Source organism: Sebastes fasciatus, chromosome 17 (assembly GCF_043250625.1).
Source record: "Sebastes fasciatus isolate fSebFas1 chromosome 17, fSebFas1.pri, whole genome shotgun sequence".
Lineage (NCBI taxonomy): Eukaryota > Metazoa > Chordata > Actinopteri > Perciformes > Sebastidae > Sebastes > Sebastes fasciatus.
This window is the reverse complement of record NC_133811.1, coordinates 18,092,327-18,110,024: the sequence shown is the minus strand read 5'-3', so window position 1 is coordinate 18,110,024 and position 17,698 is coordinate 18,092,327. Positions and strand designations below refer to the sequence as shown.

The window sequence follows — 17,698 nt, the reverse complement described above, 5'->3', positions numbered from 1 at the left end:
ACGCTACTTAGTTCGATTTGGCCGGACGTATTTGGTCGCAAATAGCAGTCAGTTATTAAACACATTGTAACTTTGCTCTTTGCTCTTTACTCAGATCAGATACATCAGCATCATGTTTCATGGGATACCAGCTACAGGAGGTGTGGGAGGAGGTAAGCCCTTCAAATAAATATAAATCTACAAGTTAGGTATTCAAATTGTCCATTCATCCTCCTTTCAGCAGTAAAGTACAGTTAAAGTCACTCAAGCAATCATTTTTTTTCCACAGCTCCGGCCAATAAGCCTGAGTTATATGAGGTAAATGTAACAATTTTTGATGCTTTAATTAAGGCTTGGTAAACAGGATTTTTAATCTGTACAAACCTTTAAGAAACATAATCATTAATTTATAATCATTAATGGAATTACAATAATCTGATTATTTCATTCAGAAATATATGTGACATTCCACTTATTAACAATAGTAAAGGCCTTCACCACAAATCATGTCTTTTCAGGAGGTGAAATTATACAAGAATGCAAGAGAACGAGAGAAGTAAGTGTCAAATTACCGGCCTAGTATGAACACAGAGTAACCCATGAATTCATAATCTAGTTAGTGTTGTAAAACCTCATTATTAACCCTGTTTCTGAAGGTATGATAACATGGCTGAGTTGTTTGCTGTCGTCAAGACCCTTCAAGCCCTGGAGAAGGCTTACATCAAAGACTGCGTCACACCTAATGAGTGAGTTTTACTTGAGTTTAGATTTTGTGTTTAAAAGACTGTAATTTCCACCTGTGACTTTGATTGTATGTTTTTATTAATGTGCAGGAGTTGTCTGTTTCAGGTACACTGCGTCCTGTTCCAGGCTGTTGGTTCAGTATAAGGCTGCATTCAAACAGGTGCAGGGCTCTGATGTGGGCTCTATCGATGATTTCTGCAGAAAGTACAGAGTGAGTTCTCTTTTGGAGCACAGACTTTGTTTGTGAACATTTTCACAAATGGGCCTTGCAATAGTTCTACCAGTTTTTTAGATTTAGAGTTCTTCTTATTAAGGATGTTACTCTTATCATTTTGTTTCCTAGCTCGACTGCCCCCTAGCCATGGAAAGGATTAAGGAGGATCGGCCAATCACCATCAAGGATGACAAGGGCAACCTGAACCGCTGCATTGCAGATATAGTTTCTGTGCGTCCTCTTTCCTCTCAATCATATTAAACAGTCAGCGCAAACAGGAGGCCTATTTTGGGCGTGTGCCAGAATGAAAATGGTTGCAGTCGTATTTTTTATAGAATGATTTAGTGTGTTCAGTTCAAGCACTAAGTGGCTGAAGTGGTTTCACTTAATTTAGCTCATCCTGTGGTCAGTCATTGAAGAATGTGAACGGGTGTTGCCAGCTGTATCCACTGCCAACTAATATCTCAACTCATAAAATCCGACAAACATAAAATCAGCAGACAGTGTGATTATGGCAAAGACTGTGTGCCCTGTTTGTGTTGCTGACAGTAAACAAAATATCATACTTGTATTTCTTTCATACTTATTGTTTCTTATGGTCTCTTTGTTTGTTACTTTTTCTTGCAGCTCTTCATCACTGTGATGGACAAGTTGAGACTGGAGATCAGGGCCATGGATGAGGTAAATAAATAAAGTGTAAAACTTGAATAATAGACAGACTTAAAACCACTGCCTCACTGATTCTTTTCTGTCGGTCCAGATCCAGCCAGACCTGAGGGAACTGATGGAAACCATGAACAGAATGAGCAACATGCCTCCAGACTCAGAGGCTAAGGACAAAGTCAGCCTCTGGTTAGTTCCACTGGGCCATCCAGTTTGCAGTGTTGATATTGTTTAACCTCATGCCAGTTCAGTGCAGGATGCTAAGTACAACTTTAGTCACAGAGACACACACGTACTTGCTTGACGATTGTGTCCGTAAGTTAAACTAATACTACTTCTGCTGATGAATACTCATGCAATCCGTGCAGCAGACCATTTCTTACGGGTAAATGCTGTGGTGACAAAAACTGGGCCTAGAACTGTAGATCTGTATGTGATCACGCTTAAACAATCCTACCTTATTTCCCTTTAACAGTATATAATTCTAAGCTTATTAAAGGATCAATATGTAGGACTACATATAGGCTAATTAGTACATAATTAATACCAATAGGAACTATATATTTACTATGGTAACCTACTGTATGTTTTTTGCCTCATAGTGTTACAAATTATCAAAAATTCCACAGGGTACCTGCTTATTTTGTATTGTGAAAATCACTTAAACTACTTAAGCATTAAGTTTCTACATGGATCCCCAGCAGTGCTAAACTTACGCCAGTCTGTGACAAATCTTAACACTTTTGTCATAACTGTCATCTACCTTGATTTCAGGTTGACCACCCTCAGCAGCATGTCAGCCTCAGACGAGTTGGATGATAATCAGGTGCGCCAGATGCTGTTTGATCTGGAGTCGGCCTACAATGCCTTCAACCGCTTCCTCCACTCCTCCTAAAGCATCTGTCCATCATTGATCCATCTGTCTGAAATTCTGACTCTAATATCTATTAAGTTAAAAAAAACACTCTACTTTCTCCTTCTGGCTACTGTGGGGACCGGATTTATATATGTACAGGTTTCATATCTCATATCCTTCAAATTATTTCCTGTCATTTGTTTCCTATCTCCTTTATTCATGTTGTGTACTATTGAAACTTCATCGCCTTGTATACTCAACTGTGACTGGTACATCATGCTGCCTGCAGCCTTGCCCACCAGGCTCGCCCTGCGCTGTGAGACGCTCCATTGGCCTCTTTTCTAGACAAACTTGTGGGATAAATCCTTTAACATTGGCTGTTTATTCTGCCCTTGACAAAACAGTTTACTTCTAACTTTGTACTGTAATATCAAAAAGGTCTAATTTTATACTTAAGTTTTGCAGCGCAACAACAAAGAAGCATGATACAATTATATTGGACAAAGTCTGCACATGAAGAAAAGGTTGTAACAGCCAAAGCCTTTGTATTATTGGACAGATAAATATATATTTTCTTTTTGGTACCCTAATTCTATCGACTACCTGCCACCTGGGGTCAGATTAGCTGATTTTCTGTTCTGTATACCATTTTGTTTTTCTATCACACATTTGTACTGCAGAATCCTGCAATAGTTTTTGTTGATAGAATAAAGAAGAAGTTGACATAGGATGTCAGTTAATGGAAAATAAATGCAGCTTAAATAATTGTTTGGACTTAAATATTAAACTGCACTTAATTAATGATTATATTATGGTGGAAGGAATTGTTTGTGTACATTTTCTAGCTCTGTTTTCTGTTGACATACCTAATCCATATTTCCTTTAGAAGTGAGGGTTTGGCCGCATCAAGTGGGTAAAAGCAAGGTGGACACACTCCCTTTTTAGTTTACTTGCTAAATACGATTTAACCCTCAAACACCATTAGGAAAACATATTCAGATTTGTCATTGTAAATAATAGTTTTGATTTTTAAATGAGAGCATGTAACACCTTTTTAGAAATAAAGATGAAAAATCTACCTCCAACTTCATTTGTGTTGTGTGTGAATAACATCACATTTGTTAAAAGTTTTGTCTTTGCATTGTCCAAAACTATTTAACTTCAATTCCAATTTTTGATATTCCAAAAGTACTAACTTGTGTACTGATTGAATGTTAAATACCCAGCCCTAATACTTACTGGCCACGTGATTTTTGTGTGTTATAATTATACATATTGACTTTTGCACAGTGCCCATATAATTTATATGACAGGGCCACAAGACACCTAATAAACACAGGAGGACCCATTTAATTATATTATCTTGAGTGGTGATTCCCTATCAAGTGTTTTATTAAAGGGATATTCCAGCAGTTTAGTTGGGGGACTCGCAAGAGACACATTTTTAAAAGACATTTCAACTTGTCATCTGATACCCCACCACCCACAGTTATTAAGGCATCCTATCATGTCATGTTATCTTGTTGATAAGGGGCTACACTTCAAAGTTAAGCTACATTTTGGCGAGGGAACTGTAGCATTGCCACATTTTTCTCTGTTTTGAAATAACTGACTTGAACTTTTGTGCGTTATACTCATATTGAGTATATGTGTATGCAGAATACAGTATTGCCTGGATGGTTCTATAACACTGGATTTGGAAATGGTTGTTAGAGACTCCATCTGTCACTACAGGGCTAATGGCCAAGAGCTTATTTGAAATTGCCCATGTTGTTATTAGAGCTAAGGGTGTGTTGTGGTGAAAGAGGTATAACTGCCAGAGGCCATAGTTGACTCACCTTATTTGTTTTCTACTTGGTTGTTAGGACTGTTCCCAGTTTGCTGTAGAACTAAAACCAATAGAACAGCCATCAAACACACTCTACAAGGAACTTTATTTAACTTGGAATTAGGGCTGTCAATTGATTAAAATATTTAATCGTGATTAATCACATGCTTGTCGAATATTAATCGTGATTACATTTTTTTATCTGTTCAAAATGTAGCTTAAAGGGAGATTTGTCAAGCATTTAATACTCTTATCAACATGGGAGTGGACAAATATGCTGATTTATGAATGAAATGTATATATTTATTACTGGGAATCAATTAATAACACAAAACAATGACAAATATTGTCCAGAAACCCTCACAGGTACTGCATTTAGCATAAAAACGTTGCTCAAATCATAACATGGTACACTCAAACCCAACAGGCAACAACAGCTGTCAGTGTGTCAGTGTGCTGACTTGACTATAACTTGCTCCAAACTGCATGTGATTATCATAAAGTGGGCATGTCTGTAAAGGGAAGACTCATGGGTACCCATAAAATCCATTTTCATTCACATATCCTGAGATCGGAGGTCAAGGGACCCCTTTAAAAATCACCATGGCAGTTTTTGCCCGCCAAAATTGAGTTCAGCGTTATTTAACCTACTTCGCAACAAACTACTATGATATGGTTGGTATCAATGAGATTAACATTCCTTAGGTTTTCTAGTTTTCATATGATACCATTATCATCACTCTGGCTTTAAAACTGAGCAACCTCCGAAAGGAAAATAAATGAGTGCCGTTAAAACGAATGCACGCGTGCCTGAACGCGTGTTAACTTTGACAGCCCTACTTGGAACACTTTAATATATATCCTTTATTTAACCAGGTAAAAAACTCATTGAGATTAAAATCTCTTTTCCAAGAGTGATCTGGCCAAGAGGGCAGCACAGACATTGTTACAACAATAAAACAAACAATACAAGCAGACAAATACAACAGTCACACACCATGAATGAACGAGCATGACATACAGTTTGTATGCAACACAAAACCAATTTGCTATAACACACAAACAGGTCAATTTCAAAACAAGCTGGAGCTAATGGAGGCCATGATGAAAATGTGTACAATTATAAAGGAGTTTTTTTTTATAATCCCAGCCCCTCACCCATCATCTGTAATCTACAGCACTAATCTCCTTGACACCACATGCCCATCAATGTGTAGCCGGAAGTGTGCTGCGGCTCCTTTAAGAAACAGGCAGCAGTGTATTCGTTGCCAGGACGACAACTAATGACAAAACTCCACAGCCCGTCTGTTTGCAGCAGCAGCAGTAGTGTGGGAGTATCCAAACTACGACTATCACCTTGACAAATAACAACGCAGTCTGCACAGTGCAGGTCAAAGACAGAGTACTTTTGTTCATTTCTCAGTCTCTAAATGGAGTTAAAAACCAACCTGCTGCTTCTGGACCAACACTGAAGGCTAAACAAGGTGAAGTCATACAGGGTCGCATGTGGGTTGCCAGATTAGATATAAAAAAGTACAGAAAGACTCCTGTGTGCTCCTGTGTGTTGTGGAAATTCACATTACATTTGCAGCTGCAGCTCTAAAGGAACTGGCTCAACAATTCTGTCATTCCTACCAACTGTTTTCAGGACATTCAAGATCTCTTTCAGGATTAAATCAAAGAGTGGTGATGCTTTACTGTTAAAACAACATGAGCAAGAAATACACAAACGTGACTGAGGTGGAGGACCACATCTCTCTGAAGTATGAAATCAGGAAGAGACTTGGAAAAGGGGTGAGTGACTTTTTTTTGTCTCTTAATTTACTGGGTTTAATGGAAATAGAAGCAAATTTTTTTTTTTTTTTAACAATGTCTTTATTGTTTTTTTTTGTTATACAAACATTAGCATTATTATGCAATATATTCAATACAGGATTTACTATAACAAACATAACATACCCCACACACCTACCTGTTCTCTCTTAACTTTTCCCTTTCTTACAGGGCCAAAATCAATATACAGCTTCACAGTATCAAACAGACAATTAAACAGTTAAATGACACCTCTGACAAAATGAAGATATACATAAGCAGAAAATAAATATATAGAAAATAAATAATAAATAAAATAAAAAGATTTTCAAAAACAAGAATCCATTCCCTTCTGAGGGTCTACCACTATTTTTACGTATCCTATCTTAATTATTCCTCCTGTAGAAGCTCACCAATATCACTACTTTTTATGAAATCGTTAAATGATTTCCATATATCCTAATAAACACCCAGTTTGTTTTTCAAGGTATATGTTATTCTCTCCATTGACATACATTGTAATAGAAGCTAATTTACCCCCAATAACAAAGCTCCTTTATTGCACCTTTGACATAAATCCTCATTTGCAAAAGTTTTGTGACATCTATTCTTGTACCTTCAAGGTATCATAATGATTTCCTTTATCTTTGTTTTGAAGTTGCAGATTACTTTCTCAATTAATAAATTCATTGTTTGGTCTATGAAATGTCTGAAAATAGTGAAAAATGCAAGTCACAACTTCCTAAAGCCCAAGTTGAGGTCTTCAAATTGCTTGATTTGTTTGACCAACAGTCCAAAACCCAAAGATATTCAGTCTACGCTGATATAAAACACAGAAAAGCAGAAAATCCTCAGAACTAAGAAGCTGGAACAAATGAATGTTTGGCATTTTGTAATGACTTTAATTATTAATAGATTATCAAAATAGATAGAGATTCTTTTTTTTTGGTCGACTAACCGATTAATTGTTTCAGCGCTAATGTAAATCTAAGCCATTATGTCCAAAATACTGTGTTTATGTAATCACATTCAGTAACACAAGTCTGCAGGAAATCTCGGCTACACAAAACGGCCTCTGATCCTAGAAACTAGAATTTCATCCCTTCTTCTCTCCGATTTATCTGATATTCCACCTTGTTTAACTCCTTGTGTAATTCCTGTTTTCATACCTGGAGAAAAAAGTTTTGTGAGGTACCAAACACGTTCAATGCTGTTTTGGCAAACGCCCCTGTTTACATCAACCTCCTCTGTACCTGTACATTAATGTTTACCACATTTTTAAGCCCCTTCTGTACTTTAGCCTTAAGAAAAAATCCTGAAATGATCCAGACTTAAGGTCCTCAGTGAATACCAGTGTTGCAAGCAAAGGGTTTATTTACTCTGGCAGGGCAAACTCTTTCTTTGCAGATCAGCTGATGTGTGTGATGTTTCCTTAAGAGTCCAAACCCTTTTGTTTTTCTCTCCACTGCACGGTTGCCACAGGACTATAAACAGCCTGGTTTCTTTCCACTGACTGTCCACAGAGACACACAAATTGCTGCTCTGCTTGCAATGGCCAGGTGGTAACTGCCACGTAGACACGTCATATTATGCTAAGACATACCTGAAGGCAGATGTGACTCAAGTTACACGGCTGTTGAGCCTGTTTACAGTGGACTGGTGGGATAAATGCATAATGAGCAGTGGTGCTTCAGGGTGGGAGCCAAACAATAGTGAGCAACACTGTGCTAATTGGCTTTAGAGGGTCATAAAGTGCAGGAAAAATGCTCTAAATTGTTTTGAAACCCAATTTCCCCTGTAAATTTGCATCACTATCTCTTCTTTGAAGCCGGGGTTTGACAGAGACAACAGCCACCGGAGTCACACCAGAATCTGATCCACTGCCCCCAGTGACAGTGTGTCTGTACAATAACGCTGTGCTCAGCCCTGCCTTCACTGCTGCCTCTGTTATGCTTGACTTCACCGCCTTCATCAGCGCCCTGACTCTCCCTTTGGGACTGTAGCTATCATTGAGGACACAGAGGTCATGTCCTCACCTTTTCTTCTAGGATTATGGTGATCGGAAGTGCAGTTTACAGTTTGCAGTTTTTATACCCATAATTAAACGTTACACATAGTGTGTCCTTAAAAGGCACATGCCAATATGTTTACAACTTGGTGTCCTTAGATATGACATTTGATAGCCAAGAAAAAATACAGTCAGGTACAGAAACTAGGGCTGTCAATTGATTAAAATATTTAATCGCAATTAATTGCATAATTGTCCATAATCAATCGTGATTAATAGCAAATTCATCACACATTTTTTGTCTGTTCAAAATGTACCTTAAAGGGAGATTTGTCAAGTATTTAATACTCTTATCAACATGGGAGTGGGCAATTATGCTGCTTTATGCAAATGTATGTATATATTTATTATTGGAAATCAATCAATTACCAACACAAAACAATGACAAATATTGTCTAGAAACCCTCACAGGTACTGCATCTAGCATAACATAGCAACAACTTCCAAAAGATGGATTGCGTTAATGCGTTAAAGAAATTAGTTTGCGTTAAAACAAATTTGTGTTAATGCGACAGCCCTAACAGAAACTCTTGGACGTTTTTTAAATGGATCAGAAAAAGATGTAACAGCTGAATCAATTCAACATGGAAAATAAAACATTCAAAATTCATAGAACATTTTGCTGAATTTTCGGATCTCTGTTATCTGGGGAGAGAGCAGCTTCTTGGACTTATGACCTCAGTATTTCTAAATTCCTGCTAGGGCCATGACCACGGTGTTTACATAATTCAGTTTTCTATAAAAAATGACCTGGTTGACATCCTGCCTTTAAAACTATATCAATGCTTGACAGAATATAAGCCACCTCATGCATGGAGAAGAGATGATGTGATTTTGCATTACCATTATGTTGTATCTCTTTCAGGCTTATGGCATTGTATGGAAAGCAGTTGACAGACAGACGGGTGAGATTGTAGCTGTGAAGAAGATCTTTGACGCCTTCAGGAACAGGACAGATGCCCAGGTGTGTGCTTGATGTGTCCAATCTAAGTGACTAATCATTAACCTGTTAACTTTATTAATATCATATCTACTATGTCACAACATTTTTGGCATGTGACTGATTATTTGAATACATTTTAGTGGCCTGAAGAGGTCAAATTATCCAGCAATTCACAAGACAAAAAGCAGCAATTATGGGAAGGTCTCAAAAAGATACAGTAAATATAATTTGTGTAGCAATATGTTTTTCTTCTTTCCTATTCTGATAATTGTCTCGCAGCGGTTCCCAAATTGGCTCCCTTGCCTCCGGCTTCAATAAAAAGACGAGTTTGGCTAATGATTAAATAGAACTGGAGGCTTGTGTGTGCCTAGTTTATTGCTTAGCATGTTGTTTGTAGAGCTCATATCCTAATTGCAATTTTCTCTCCCTTTGCAGCGGACATTCAGGGAAATCATGTTCCTCCAGGTAACAACAATAATTGTGTTTGAAATAAACTGACTGTCATACTATCATTCTCTTAATTTTAAATCCTGAAAGACTGAAATATTAATAATCTTGGCCCCACTTCTCTACATTTTGTTTCCATCATTTCTGACTTTTATGTCTCTTTCTGAATGTATTATATGTACAAAACATTGGGGACACTTCATGATACACAGTGATGTTGTGTCTGAGGATACTGCTCCTTACTCTTTAGACAGTGAATGAGCTCCTCACCGATTCTGCAAAAACATTTCCACACAACAACAGGGAAATTCCCCTTATACTCCTTTTTATAAACACTTTTACAGCTAAATTGTTGTGTTATTAGGAGTCTGCTCCACTGATCCTGTTGCTGTAGTTGTACCTTGCCCTTCCTACTCTGGCAAAGCACTGTTTATTTTTCCATGACTGTTTCGTCATAGTTCATTGCTTTATAGGCAGAAACACACTGGAAAGATTTCTAAACCGATTTTGCAGCTGTTCAGTTAACTGTGTGAAAACCATTGAGCAATGACACTGCTGGTACAGCATGGTGAAAACTGGACAACTGCAAACTTCAACTTTGTTATTCTGACAATGACCAGCAACAATGTACCTGTCTCACATTGTTTTATATCAACATATGACTCTTATCTGCTGACCTACATTCATGTGACCTTTAGCTGTGCCTCTGCCCCCAGCTGTTGTCATCGTCCAATGTAATTCCAGTGTTGTAGTAATGGGGTTTATAGTGACCATTATTTAACCTTTGTTGAAACTTTCCCCGTTGTTTACATCACCTTTACCTGCCGGCTATTGTTGGTCAAACAGTAGCCAGAACGCCGTCTTTCTGTGTGTGGTTTCTGTTACTAAAAGTCTCTATTCTGTGTGCAGGAGTTTGGCGATCATCCCAACATCGTCCAACTTCTAAATGTCATCCGAGCTCATAATGATAAAGACATTTACCTCATCTTTGAATATATGGGTGAGTGTTTGTACACAAACGTAGCTTCAACAAATCATAATAAAGAGTAAAGGTTAGTGTGTGTGTGTGTGTGTGTGTGTGTGTGTGTGTGTGTGTGTGTGTGTGTGTGTGTGTGTGTGTGTGTGTGTGTGTGTGTGTGTGTGTGTGTGTGTGTGTGTGTGTGTGTGTGTGTGTGTGCGTGCGTTTCTGCTTCCTTTGGCTGGCTGCACTGTCTTACTGCTGAGTCCACAGATTGGCCTCCCTCCCTCTCTGCAGTCTAATCCATGACTGTACACCAGCATCCAGCACAGACCTCCACTGTTTTCTCTCTGGCATTTCATTTTCAGGACTTGGTTGAAATCATTGTGTGTGTGTGTGTTTATGGAGGAGCGTGTGTTTAGCAACTCTATGCCGAAATCACAAATAACTGAAGACAGTCCAATCATTGGTAGATGTTACTGTAACATGTCATATTATTATACATTTTTGCTTTCTGCTTTGTACCAGATACCGACCTGCATGCAGTGATAAAGAAAGGCACCCTACTGAAGGACATCCACAAACGTTATGTGATGTACCAGCTCTTCAAAGCCATCAAATACCTGCATTCGGGAAATGTTATCCACAGGGACCAAAAGGTACGGCAGGTGGAAATATTAGGCATTAGTCATGAATTCATTTATTGGTCTTAAAAGTGTGAATGTTTTGTAATCATAAAACATATCACAGTAACAAAATGTGCTCTTATTTTGATTTTTAAAAATCCATCTATACTTGTACTTTCACCGTATCATAATGATTTCCTTTATCTTTGTTTTGTAGTTGTAGATTACTTTCTCATTTAATAAATTCATTGTTTGGTCTATGAAATGTCTAAAAATAGGGGAAAATGCAAATCACAACTTCCTAAAGCCCAAATTGAGGTCTTCAAATTGGTTTTTTTTGTTCGACCAACAGTCCAAAACCCAAAGATATTCAGTCTACGCTGATATAAAACACAGAAAAGCAGAATATCCTCATAACTAAGAAGCTGGAACTAATCAATGTTTGGCATTTGGTAATGACTTTAATTATTAATAGATTATCAAATTAGATGCAGGTTCCTTTTTTTTAGGTCGACTAATCGATTAATTGTTTCAGCTTTAATGTAAATGTAAGCCATTATGTCCAAAATACTGTGTTTATGTAATCATATTCAGTAACACAAGTCTGCAGGAAATCTGCTGACACGGCTACACAAAACGGCCTCCGATCCTAGAAACTAGAATTTCATCCCTCCTTCTCTCCGATGTATCTGCTATTCCACATTGTTTAACTCCTTGTGTAATTCCTGTTTTCATACCTGGGTCAATTTGACCTCTCTGTTATTGTCCCTGTGAAGAATGTTTCTCTTGTCTGCGTTTCCCACAGCCGTCCAACGTGCTGCTGGACACCGACTGTGTAGTCAAGCTGTGTGATTTCGGCTTGGCCAGGTCGCTCAATCAGATCCAAGAGGACAGCGGGAATCCAGCGCTGACGGAGTACGTGGCGACGCGGTGGTACCGAGCTCCTGAGATCCTGCTGGGATCCTCGAGGTATCAACTGTGATGAGCATCTGTTAGTCAGTATCTGTACCACGTCTTCTTCTTGTTGTGCTCGTTCTTCACAGCAGATGGTTTAATAATGATGAAGAAGCTAACCTTAAATCATTTAAGGGACAGAATACTTCTTGTCATCTTGTCCAAAGGTACACTAAAGGTGTGGACATGTGGAGCATTGGCTGTATCCTGGGAGAGATGCTGCTGGGAAAAGCCCTGTTCCCTGGGACCTCCACTATCAACCAAATAGAGAAGATCATGAGCGCCATACCACACCCCAGCCCAGAAGGTGATTTAAGAACTCCGGATTAAATTGATTGAAATCCCTCACACTTTACTTTTAGTAATGGACAACATCCATCACAAATTAATTAATTAAATGCAATTTATTTTTCAGATATTCTCGCAATCAAGTCTGAATATGGATCCTCTGTCATTCAGAGAATGTTACTGAAGTAAGTACAGTGTTATTTATGTTGTGAAAATCCTGCAGTACACAGAAGATGGTAACAATGGAGAGGTTCCTTTTTGTATATGTAGCCTACATGTAAACATAAATAACCAACAATGCATCTGTTGAATTTCACTCAGTCAACTCACATGGATTACTTTGCTTATATGTGAAAACAGAGTGTTTACAGCTGCTGATGATGCTTGGCCTCTTTCTGACCTCATCACTCCCGGGACAGAGCTAGTCTTTATTGTTAGACATTGACAACTCAAATTTGACCTGATGTTTTCAATCATATCTCCTGTCACATTCCACTGACTTTATTCCTCCTGCAGCTTTTTTGCATTTAAAGGGGAACTTCACCTATTTTGCACATCAAAGTCTGTTTACAAGTCATGGGAAGTACTACTACATATACGAAGGAAGTTAGTCAAGTCAAGTCAATTTTATTTGTATAGCCCAATATCACAAATCACAAATTTGCCTCAGGGGGCTTAACAATCTGTACAGGATACGACACCCTCTGTCCTTTACAGTACGACCCTGTCATCGGATGAGGAAAAACGTAACCAAAATTTTTTTTTTAAAAGGGGACAAATGGAAGAAACCTCAGGAAGAGCAACAGAGGAGGGATCCCCCTTTCCTCAAGTTCTCCAACCCAAACTGTTGGTGTTCAGAGATTTAGTTGCATTGTGGGTAATGTAGGCGCCAGGTTTTGACAAGGAAGACCAATGCATGGAATAAAAAAAGGCGATATCTCTCGTTCCGCTGCATCGATTTTTAGCCTTTTTTAAAAGCTGTACAACGTGAGTCTGTTACAGCAGAGCAATGCTAAATCTCTGGAGTACCCTTTAAAATATCTCTCTTCCTTTCTTCACCAGACCACAGGTGCCTTTGGAGGATCTCCTCCAGCTGTCTGTGCCTCCAGATGCTCTGGATCTGTTGAGAGGTTTACTAGTTTTCAACCCAGACAAGCGGCTGTCTGCTGAGCAAGCCCTCCAACACCCATATGTTGCCAGGTATTAAGATCAGGATCAATAATTCTGATTAATTCATGGATTAGTAGCTGTGGTTTCCCTCACAGCAACACTAATTATAGATATGTCTTCTTTTTTATTATCTTCTCTTTTGTGTGCTTAGTTGAACAGTCAATCATTTCTTCTGTATGCTTTGCTGCTTGTGCTAGATCAAGTTTAAGGAGATCAATATTTGATAGCACTTTATTGCCATTAAGTGCTATCATTTGTCCATAACTGTGTTTTCTGTCTCTGAAGGTTTCATAATCCAGCCAAGGAGCCAGCTCTTAACTATGATGTAGTACTGCCAGTGGATGATGATGTACAGTTATCTGTGGTTCAGTACCGCAACAAACTTTATGAGGTACAAAATGAGTCATAATTTTTAATTTAATCTTTACACAGCAGATCATATTACAAGTGTATTGCAATAATAATTATTTTGTGATCCGATCTCACTGATTAAACCTCCTTTTTACCTGCAGATGATGCTGGAGAGGAGAACTAATCAGGGGATGCTCAAGCTGATCCAGCGTCCCAATGGAGACTGTGTCAGTAGCGTTGAGAAGCCCAGTGTGAGGGATAAAGTTGAGAAGGGCCCAGTGGCAGCGAGTGGGGACGATGAAGAACATGAGGGGAAAACACAACATGAGAAGACTGAAGAGACAAACCACGGGTCTTCACATACAGGCGTCACGAAACCTGGGCCTGTGAATGTGTCAACTCCGCCTGCTGTGGAGAAGACGAGTCCATTATCCAGCCCTTGCTTGGGAAAACTCACATATAACCCCATCACACATGCCCCAAGTATGTCTGAATTAAATTTTTTCCACACAGGGCTGGGTATTGAACCTCAGTACTCTTAAAATATGTTTAAGAGAATACAAAAATGTATGATCTGTAAGATGTTATTTCTCAAAATAAGGTATCAAAAAAGATATTGTTTTGGTATCAGTGCAGAAACTCAGGTATCGTATCGGCCCCTGAGTTCCATGTCTTCACAGTTAAATCTAAACAATACAGCTTCATATATTTACATTAGGGCTGTCAAAGTTAATACAATAATAACGCGTTAATGCAAATTTGTTTTGACGGCACAAAACACATTAACGCAACTTGCGATCGTAGCAGGTTCAATTTTAAAGCTAGAGTGAAGATACTGGCATCATATGAAACTAGAAAACCTAATGAATCCATTGGTACCAACCATGTCATACTAGCTTGAATGAGGTTAAATAACACTCCAAACTTAGGCTAAATTTTGTCACGGAAAAACTGTCATGGCCATTTTCAAAGGGGTCCCTTGACCTCTGACCTCAAGATATGTGAATGAAAATGGGTTCTATGGGTACCCACGAGTCTCCCCTTTACAGACATGCCCACTTTATGATAATAACATGCAGTTTGGGGCAAGTTATAGTCAAGTCAGCACACTGATGCACTGACTGCTGTTGTTGCCTGTTGGGCTGCAGTTTGCCATGTTATGATTTGAGCATATTTTTATGCTGAATACAGTACCTGTGAGGGATTGTTTTGTGTTATTAATTGATTTCCAATAATAAATATATACATATATTTGCATAAAGCAGCATATTTGCCCACCCCCATGTTGATAAGTGTATTAAATACCTGACAAATCTCCCTTTAAGGTACATTTTGAACGGATAAAAAAATGAGTGATTAATCGCGATTAAATATTTTAATCGATCGACAGCTCTAATTTACACACATCTCTCAAACACATTCCCTCAAGTAGAAAACACAAACTCTTCTTTTTTCCATTCAGATGGTTTTGTTCGTCCAGCTGTTCCTCCTCATTACTGCGCCTCCACTGCAGCCAGCAGGAAACTAATGGGGCAGACCAGTAATGGAAGTGCAACAACATCACCAACAGAGGGCGCCAACACTAATGTAGTAAGCAACAGACCTCAGTCCACTTACTCTTCAGTTTTGTTTTCTCTTGTTGTGATGTAATCTTGTTTCGTTTTTATATCCTTCCTCTCTCCTACTCATGATTGCTCTGTCTCTTAACCCTGCCCTCACCAGTCCATGGAACAGATTCTCCAGCGTGGTCGCTCAGCCCCTCCGGCCCATAACCGCTCCTTCTCCTTGACCCTAAACCAAACCCAGAACAACCTGTTGGTTCGCAAGGATGAGTCATCCCTATCCTCTGGGCTATGTGTCACATCTGCACGCCTGGTTAGTCCAGGACATGTAACATATGACTCAATGTCAGGATTCAATTTCAAACTATTTTCATGCTTAAAATGCATGAAGATATATGGATAGTTTAAAGCTTGGTGGCTTTACTAAGATCTAGATGCAGTGGCTGTTGTGGCATGTTTAACTTTGTTTTTCTTCCCATGCAGAACCAGCGCTCCACCCCTCAGGTTCGTGAGGTTCGTGAGGCTCGGCCACCGACACGGTTCAGCAAGAAAGTCTTTCAGAGCAATTGTAATGTGGCAGCTGCAGGCGACCCTCGAGCCAAACTGGGCAGCTATTCCCAGGCCTATGGTACCATCAACAAGACTGAACTGGACAATCTGCTTCGAAGCCGCCCTTACAACCAGTAGCTGCTGTCATGTCAGTGGTTAAATTGGGGTCGGGTGACATTTGCCTTGCACTAGGATGTTAGTCACGTTGGAAACTGAAAGAGAAACTGTGAAGACTGTTACACCGCTTGTATATTAGATTGTATCCATGGAGACGTGTCTGTCGCTGTCTGTGACAATGAATGCATATTTGTAAAAATCCAGCGTGACTTCATTTTACATTTATCAAATTGTACCAGCAATTCATGAAAATATGTATTCTCACTGGATAACCAGACAAACTCCAGACCTTCAGGGTCCATTTTATGTGTCAGTAGGTTTGTGGTAATTTACAAATATCTTTGGGAATATGCACCTTTTTAGCACATTGTCAGCTGAAATGCTGACTTGTCTACCTGTAGGTCTGTAGAGAGACTGTGCCAACATTCACATGCTAAATATTCCTAAATACTTTTGTATTTTAAATAAGTATCACAAACAGTGACCCCCTGCTGATAGGGGCCCACTACAGGGTCAAACCAGCCATGATTTTTCATGTTGATCTAGCTAATGACCTATATGCTCAATGGTTTATGCACATCGAGCCAGTTGGTTTCAGATGGACACAGAATAACTGTAAAATATGCAAATATTTGAATTGAATATGCAACAAGGAATTATTTTTAAAGCAATAACTTGTTCCTCTAATTTGTACAGAAATAAAATGATAAGTTGTTCTTGAACCCAGGTTATGATGTTTAACAGACATGGATGACTGTGGCAACAAACCACTATAAAGTTTAATAATGAACAGAGGTGGAAATACTCAGATCCTTGCTTTTTACTTGAAATATACTTGGTGGAACTGCTAACAACTCATAGACATCTGAGACAAGCAGAAACTGCAAAAAGGCTGGAAACCACTGGTTTAGTCTTAAACAATGTTTGTATTTTATAAGCTTATGTGTTTCCTACATGTACAATTTTAATCAGAAAAGTATTGTAACTACAGCTGTCAGATCAATGTAGTGGAGTAGCCAACAAAGTATAATATTTCCCTTTGAAATGTGGAGTAGAAGTATAAAGTAATTATTTAGAAAGTAAGTATTAGAATCAAAATAAAGTACCAAAAGTAAAAGTAGTCATTATGCAGAATGACCCATTTCAGAATTATATATTAAATAACCTAATTGGATTATATTTATTGATGCATTTATGTGTAAACAATAAGCATCACTTTAAAGTTGCAGCTGGTAAAGGTGGGGCTAATTTTAACAAATGTATAGCCTATTGCCAGGTTGCTTAATCTAAAACAATACATCATAATTAATTTATTAATTATATTTTGTAAAACTTATATATACAGTATATATTATATATATATATGTATATATTGTATATATACATATATATATACATTATATAATATTTATATATTATATCAATATTATTTACCCCACTACATTTATCTGACAGCTGTAGTTACAAAATATAATATAATATATAACATATTATATTTTGTAACTACAGCTGTAGTTGCAAAAATGGGTATAGAGTACTCAAGTAAAGTATAAGTACCTCAAAATTATA

The 17,698-nt window shown here is 38.3% G+C and overlaps 2 protein-coding genes across 4 annotated transcripts in view; both read left to right on the top strand.

Annotated features, from left to right (window-relative positions):
• Positions 1-3,541, top strand: part of vps28 (VPS28 subunit of ESCRT-I) — a 5,130-nt gene extending 1,589 nt beyond the window's left edge. The window contains exons 2-10 of one of the 2 annotated variants that reach the window (XM_074612616.1): positions 95-152; positions 269-297; positions 498-535; positions 636-725; positions 829-934; positions 1,067-1,168; positions 1,565-1,618; positions 1,698-1,789; positions 2,375-3,541. In XM_074612616.1, coding sequence (XP_074468717.1) covers positions 113-152; positions 269-297; positions 498-535; positions 636-725; positions 829-934; positions 1,067-1,168; positions 1,565-1,618; positions 1,698-1,789; positions 2,375-2,495 — 672 coding nt within the window. In that variant the 5' untranslated portion in view covers positions 95-112 and the 3' untranslated portion in view covers positions 2,496-3,541. Of the gene's footprint in view, positions 153-268; positions 298-497; positions 536-635; positions 726-828; positions 935-1,066; positions 1,169-1,564; positions 1,619-1,697; positions 1,790-2,374 lie in introns of both variants that reach the window. The other variant, XM_074612617.1, reaches the window with a different exon arrangement.
• Positions 3,542-5,629: 2,088 nt separating this feature from the next.
• mapk15 (mitogen-activated protein kinase 15) lies at positions 5,630-16,800 on the top strand. Of its 2 annotated transcripts, none has more exons than XM_074613614.1 (15): positions 5,630-5,768; positions 5,933-6,078; positions 9,030-9,128; positions 9,543-9,572; positions 10,464-10,554; positions 11,041-11,171; positions 11,944-12,107; positions 12,260-12,399; positions 12,508-12,565; positions 13,443-13,580; positions 13,836-13,941; positions 14,063-14,384; positions 15,364-15,491; positions 15,624-15,776; positions 15,947-16,800. In XM_074613614.1, exons 2-15 carry the CDS (start codon positions 5,995-5,997, stop codon positions 16,148-16,150), a joined length of 1,848 nt encoding a protein of 615 aa, XP_074469715.1. In that variant the 5' UTR covers positions 5,630-5,768; positions 5,933-5,994; the 3' UTR covers positions 16,151-16,800. The 2 variants fall into 2 exon arrangements, with proteins under 2 accessions (XP_074469715.1, XP_074469716.1); XM_074613615.1 differs by having other exon boundaries at positions 5,631-5,768; positions 5,954-6,078; positions 15,947-16,291.
• The last annotated feature ends 898 nt before the right edge of the window (positions 16,801-17,698 follow it).